The 7,514-nt window shown below is 38.1% G+C and overlaps 1 protein-coding gene across 1 annotated transcript in view; it reads right to left on the bottom strand.

Moving 5' to 3' along the window:
- Positions 1-3,606: 3,606 nt before the first annotated feature.
- DLD (dihydrolipoamide dehydrogenase) overlaps positions 3,607-7,514 on the bottom strand; it is a 30,066-nt gene continuing 26,158 nt past the window's right edge. Inside the window, 5 exon segments of the mRNA XM_006774859.2 lie at positions 3,607-4,386; positions 4,479-4,568; positions 5,703-5,840; positions 6,249-6,438; positions 6,967-7,137. Of these exon segments, the coding sequence (XP_006774922.1) occupies positions 4,321-4,386; positions 4,479-4,568; positions 5,703-5,840; positions 6,249-6,438; positions 6,967-7,137 (655 nt within the window). The 3' untranslated portion in view covers positions 3,607-4,320.

Raw genomic sequence — 7,514 nt, forward strand, 5'->3', positions numbered from 1 at the left:
TATGTTTAGTATATTTCTTAAATTGTAACTTTTACTGATTTTAGTGTTCATGAATCCCTTGAACAAAGAATGTTATTGTCACTGTAAAGATGGATTTATAAACAAGTTGACTGCCTCCATGGAGCCCAATGTCTGTTGTCTATAAACAAGCTATTATTCATCTCTTTGCTAAGTCAATATCCTCCATAAATCCACCCCAAACCACTTCCCAGGCTAGAGCTGGAGCTACTTGCACAATTTCAGTGGCTGCTTAGTTGCTCCAATCTCCAAAACTCCCATAGTATTCCTTGCTCTAGGAAAAAGAACAAAAAGCAATTTTTAGAAAACTGTGGCTTTTAAGTATTACCACCTAGAACAGGTTCGGGGTTGCTGTGGGGAGGGTTTAAATTAAAGCGGGCCAGAATTTAGAAAGTACAGAATGAGACTGTAATTTCTCAGCTTTTATATTGTATTTTAATTCACAAACTACAGATTCTTTGCTAAGATCTGTAGGTGAGGCCAAAACAATCATATGACAAAGAAAATAACGGGAATACAATTGCCAAGCCTGTGTCAACTTTATAGCTGAGCTAGCTGGGTAACAGGCCAGGCCCTGGTTTTTTCACACATTCTTCAACAACCATTCTGTGTACTACTTACCCACCCACACATCTAACACAGCTGCATTTGAAGCTGGGCCTGAACAAAAGTTATGTAAACAGCTGTAATTTAAACAATAGGCAACTTCCCTCTGGTTCGAGACAGTTGTCACTTTAAGAAAGTAGTCATACCCCATCACCTACTAGAGAAACTATTTTCTCCCCTATGTATTTTAAAGTAGACACTGTCACTACTTCCCCACTCCCATACAGCTAACCAACCAAAGATCTCACATTGAAACTATGAATTTTAATCAACTTAATGAACTGGATAATGAGCTCAGCCCCACCTTTCACAAGCCAAGAAAGTATTTCAAACTTAAATTTTAAATGTTCACTTACTGTTAACTCAATCCCACCCCAATAAATTTGCATTCCCATATTGAATGGGAATCCTTAAAGTTGAATTTAACTATTACTTTGTCTCTCTCTATAGCTAGGACTTCATATTAAATTGTATTTCAGTATTCCCTAATTAGAAACTTTTTCCCTAGAGTTTGAGGTTTAAATAAACTAGCACTTCACATAATATTGGGATTTTAAAGAAATGGCAAATAGCATATATCTGACATACTCTTGCTGATAACTGCAAACTCTACACAAAATGTGTTTTCCCCCCTAAAGATATTAGAGATTAACCAAGGAGGCAGAGGGGAGTTGACACTGAAGAAAGGTCAACATTGTATGAAATCCCCATTTTTAACAATTTTTCACTTGAGGGGAGATCCCAATTAAGTGGCAACTTTTAGGCAGAAGCCAAGTTTTACTGGTTCAAGACTAGGACAGAATTTAGGGCAACCAAAGCAGTTGAAATATGAAGGAGGGAAACACCAGAAAAGCAAGAGACACAGGAGAGGACCCCCAAATTGTGCCCAATCTCTGGTTGACCAGATAACTATGCATGCAATGAACAGACAATCAGGTGAAGGTAAAATACCCGAATAGGGATCTCGGCAGCTGTCCCCACAAAGACAAATTTGGAGTGGAGTTCAGCCAAGTTAACTGCCCAGTGAAACAAAAAATCACCAAGTGAAAGTATGTAACAGAATCCAGTGTCTTTACATGGTATCATTCATAAGAATCATGTACAATTCAGGACCACTGGACATAAGAAAAAGGAAAATATGACCCATATATAATATGATTAAAACCTGAAAAATACTAAAGATTCTCTTTTTAGCTATGATCAACTGATGGTATTGCATTCTATACAGCTTTCTGCTGATAAATTATATTCTCCCAACGTTTCCTTAAGACTAATATAACCTTTAAATTTTAATCAAATGAATATCTAGTTTGCCTATTCCTAGTATTTGAAGACAGCTTATTTTCCTCTTTAAATTCATGCTATCCCAAATTGGAGAACTATTTAAAGTGAATCTTAAATTTAGTTAATACATGCAAAAGCCTATTTGTCATTTAACACCATTAAGTATTTCAAGAAAGGCCATCTTAAATATTTACCAATAAATAAAATTTTATAACTTTAAAGAAATAGTTTACACTTTAAAGAAATAGTCATTTACCCAGCCAAGAACACAATGAAAATCTACATAGGAAAAGACAGATTAAAGATTCGCTTACATTGTTTCTCCAAAAGTACAAGCTAAACAGTTTGTAGGTATCACCAAAACAGGTAAGGGTAATGACCTTTTAAATGTCTTAATACTACAATGTGAGGGAAAGGTACATCAAGTTTGTAAGAGCTACTAGTGGCCCAGTGCACAAAATTTGTGCACGGGGGTGGCGGGTGGGGGTGGTCCCTCAGCCCGGCCTGCACCCTCTCCAATCTGGGACCCCTGGTTTAGGGATCGGGCCTAAACCGACAGTTGGACATCTCTCTTGCAATCCGCGACTACTGGCTCCTAACCGCTCGCCTGCCTGGCTAAACACCCCTAACCACTCTGCCTGCTGGCCTGATCACCCCCAACTGCCTCCGCCTGCCGGCCTGCTCGTCCGCAACTGCCCCCACACCAGCCTGCTTGCCCCCAACTGCCCCGCCAGCCTGCTTGCCCTCAACTGCAACCTCCTGCTGGCCTGCTCGCCCCGAACTGCACCCCCTACTGGCCTGCTCGCCCCCAACTACCCCTCCTCCGCCGGCCTGCTTACCCCCAATTCCCCCTACCCTGCTGACCTGCTCACCCCCAACAGCCGCCCCTTGCCGGCCTGATTGCCCCAAATTGCCGCCCCCTTCACCAGCCTGATCGCCCCCAACTGCCACCCCTTCTAGGCCGCCTGCTCGCCCCTAACCGCCACCATGGCTTTGTCCAGAAGGTCTCCCAGTCTAATTAGCATATTACCCCTTTATTAGTATAGATAATAAAGAAAATAAGCCCTGGTCAGGTGGCGCAGTCAGTTGGAGTGTTGTCGTATATAACAAAATACTGCCAGTTTGGTTCCCTGTCAGGGCACATACCTAGATCACGGGTTCAATCCCAGGTCAGGGTGCATATTGGAGGCAACTGATCAATGTTTCCTTCTCTCTCTCTTTTCCTCTCTCTAAAAATAAAAAATTACAAACATATCCTTGGGTGAGAATTTAAAACAAAAAATTAAGCTTACAATGGAATACATTATGGATGGACCTGGAGATGATTATGCTAAGCAAAATCAGCCAATCAGAGAAAGACCAGTATCACATGATCTCACTTATATGTGGAATCTAATGAACAAAATAAACTGATGAACTAAATAGGTCCAGAGACATGAAAGTATGGAACAGACTGACAGAACTCAGAGTGAAGGGGTGGTGGGGATGGAAAGAGGTTAACCAAAGAAATTATATGCATAATCCATGGACATAAACAATAGTGCAATGAAGGCCTGGGGTGGGGCAGGAGCCAGGTGGAGGGGGGTAAAGGTTAGGGAGAGAGGGAATGGAAGACATCTATAATACTCTCAACAATAAAAATAAATTTTTTAAAAAAGTAATAATGCACAAGAAGTAGTCATAAAAGAACTCAGATTATCTTGATATCCACTCAATAAATGAATATTTAAGAAATGTTTATTTTCATATCTTCATTCCCCATTATAATACATGAATGGCTATTTAACGTTTACCTCCTAAATGTGGTTAACTATATGCTTCAGACTACAGACTTTGATGGTAGTTTAAAAATCTAAACACATAAATTCTACCTCTAAACTGCAAGAATTTCGGTATTAAATAAACCAAGTGAGAGACAATCATTTTTTATTTACATGAGTTCAGTTTATACATATTTAAATCTTATTTTAATGACTGACTCTTATGTCCAATACTGAAAACCAAGTTTAAAATAACTTGATCACCTTGCTTCAAACATACTTTCACATACCATACTCCAGCTCCATCCATGTAATAAGTAAATCCAACTTTACTATGCCAGGGATAAAAGCTAGTTAACAAATTCACTGAGGTTGAATCTTATACAAACAGCATGGAAATATGCATTAAAAAATTTTCCAGAGTGCTACTATAAGTAGCATTTCTTTTGCAATATTAATGTACTAAAACAAAATATTAAATTTATTTAAAATGTAGCTATGACATTATTCCATTCTGTTCAAACCTGTTAAATACCTTCCAAAAGTTTCATAATTCAGTCCTAGAATTTCTTGGAGCTGTGAGCATATCCTGTTCAGAAATGTGATCTCTTAAACACTCTCAGGAAATTTCAGAAAAATATAATCTTCAAATTTAAAAGTTGATTGGTTTGCCAAATGATGCAGCCAGGTTTGCTTCTCTAAAAGCTTCTGATAAGGTCTGCAAGAGGAGAAATTTAATATTAAAAATCAAGGACTTGTGTCAGAAGAAAAGAGAGTAGCTATTAATTCTGTTATGTTGTTAATAATTACCGGATGTGCATGACAGACTCTAGCTATATCTTCACAGGATGCTCCATATTCCAATGCAAGAGCAGCTTCATTTACCATTTCACCAGCACCCTTTAAAATAGTAAGCCAAAAAGTAATTTTATTTCCATGGCAAAAACAACTACACACTAAAGGAAGATTAGTTGTAAGAGCAGTTAACTAACTTCTTCCACTCACTCAGGAAAAGCTTTAACAGAAAAAGGTGGCACAGAAGTCAAGAACTTGGACCCTGGATTCAAATTATATCACTTACTACCTCAACTACTCACAGACTACTTCATTACATTTATTTGCCTCAAAAATAGGAATAGCAAATTCCTACCTCATAGAGTTGTGAAAATTAAAGTTAACGCATGTATTTAGGAAAGAGTACAGAGTAGGAATTCAAATGTTCTACTTTCATTACTGTTACATCAGATACCGAGGGCGAGGGCATGCTTCAGATTTAGTGGTAGGGACTGATTATGGGAATGATGGGCCCACATAGTAAGCACTGTTTAATTCATATTGAGACGAGTACAACAGAGGAGCCAATCACACAAAGATAGAGGCAGAGCATTCTAAGCAAAGGGTATTACTATAAACACAAAAGGTCTAACCAGGAAAAAAATTTGACCTCTTATGAAATTGAGAGGAAGTTCAAAAAGGAAAAGGAAAAGAGATGAAGCAGAAAGGTAGGCAGGACCAGATTCAGGGAGGATTTGTAAGTCTTCAGTTGAAAAGAAACTTGGTGAGTTTGAAGCAGGCATATGGAGCATGTTTTAAAAGAATAATTAGCCCAGCCAGCATGGCTCAGTGGTTGAGTGTTGACCTATGAACCAGGAAGTCAGTTCGATTCCTGGTCAGGGCACATGCTCAAGTGGGGTGTGCAGGAGGCAGTAGATCAATGATTCTCTCTCATCCTTGATGTCTCTATCTCTCTCTCCCTCTCCTTTCCTCTCTGACATCAATAAAAATATATTTTCAAAATAAAGACTGTTTTAAAAGAATAATCATGGCTGCAGTGTGGAAAGTATATGATACAGTGGGCAAAACTGTGAGGGTGATGCTGGTACCTTGCTAGAAATGGTGCACAAAGAAGCCATATTCAAACTTTACTGGTAAATATAACCTCAGAATGTAAACACTTGGTGGTTTTAAATCAATCTACTAAATAGCAATGCTTTCCAAAAACCCTAATGAAATTTCTGGTTTTACAATACTCACTGGTCCTAGAATATGTGCTCCCAATACTCTGTCTGTTGATTTGTGCCCAAGAATCTTCACCATGCCATCTGTGTCAGCATTTGTCTTAGCTCTGCTGTTAGCAGCAAATGGGAATTTCCCAACTTTGTACTCAATACCCTGTGAAAGACAGAAAAATGACAACCTACATAAACTCTGAAAAAGTTTATTCCCATTGGTGAAACCATCCGCCATTTGTTCAGAAAATAAATGCCAAGAAAGTAATTCTTCACAGAACATATAGAAGGAAATACCAAAAGACTTGTTAATGAGATATATTTTGGTATAAACACAAACAAATGCCAATTTCAATCTATCTGTGTATATGTCAAAGCCAAAAAGAAAAGCTCTAGAGTTACTAGTTTTGGAATGCAGGCAAGTGAATGATCTCCTTCATGATACTAAGGGAAAAATATATAAACTAAAAGTATAATGTTCTACATAGTAATTAAAACACATTAATATATTAATAACTATCATAATTCAATTCACACACATTGGAGTAAAGCTACCCTAGTGCAGTATTACCTCTTCCTTCAACTGCTCTTCCTATTTGCCGACCCAAGCCACTTCAGGGTGTGTGTAAATGACTGATGGTACACAATTGTAGTCAATGTGCACAGCACCACCAGCCATTCCTTCAACACAGATAATGCCTTCATCCTCTGCTTTGTGAGCCAGCATTGGACCAGCCACCACATCACCAATAGCATAGATACTACAACACAGATCAAAAGAAGGAGTAAACTTCTGAAAGCACAGATACTCATCTTCAGTTATGCCATGTTCACAAAATCTTAGTTATTAAGTCACCCAAAAATATATTAAATTCAGCTCTTTAAATATCAAAGTTTGGGTTCTAATTTTCAGTAATGAAATTATTTTGCTTTCACATATAATTTACTATTTTTCCCCAAAGCCAATGCAATTTAAAAAAATATATTTTATTGATTTTTTACAGAGAGGAAGGGAGAGGGATAGAGAGTTAGAAACATCGATGAGAGAGAAACATCGATCAGCTGCCTCTTGCACACCCCCCACTGGGGATGTACCCACAACCAAGGTACATGCTCCTGACTAGAATCGGACCTGGGACCCCTCAGTCCACAGGCCGACGCTCTATCCACTGAGCCAAATCAGCCAGGGCGCCAATGCATTTTTTAAGCATGACAGAAGTCTTATTTTCAAAGTAGTGTTTGACATAAACTTCAAAATTATTGAAAATGCAGTTAATTATGCAACTTACTTTGGAATTTTAGTCTGGAATCTGGAATTGATTGGAATTCTACCTCTAGGATCTAGTTCGATGCCAAGCTCTTCTAGACCCAAATTCTGCGTAAAAGGTCGTCGGCCAATGCAAACCAACAGTACATCACAAGTGATAACTTCAGCTTTACCACCAGCAGCAGCTTCAATACTAGATAACGAACAGTGTTACAACTGTTAAACACACTCTACATAAATAGCTGGTAGACTTGGAAATTTTAAGACCAGACAGTTCTCAAGTATTGATGACACTTCTAATAGTGTAAGTTTATTTTATTATAATTATAACATAGGGTCAGACGATGAAAAAATATACATATTCCCTTGAGGTCTATCATTAAAATCTTAAAAAAAACAGACAGTATAACACAGGTTAAGAAAATAGGTCTTATAGTAAAAAAGATCCAAGTATAAGTAGTGACTCTGACACTCACTAATTGTGTGACCATAGGCAAGTTAAGTTATAAAAGTGTTTAGTAAGTAGAGTGCCAGGCACATAGTAAATCTAGTTAATAATACTGATTTCCC

Source organism: Myotis davidii, unplaced genomic scaffold (assembly GCF_000327345.1).
Source record: "Myotis davidii unplaced genomic scaffold, ASM32734v1 scaffold125, whole genome shotgun sequence".
Taxonomy (NCBI): Eukaryota; Metazoa; Chordata; class Mammalia; order Chiroptera; family Vespertilionidae; genus Myotis; species Myotis davidii.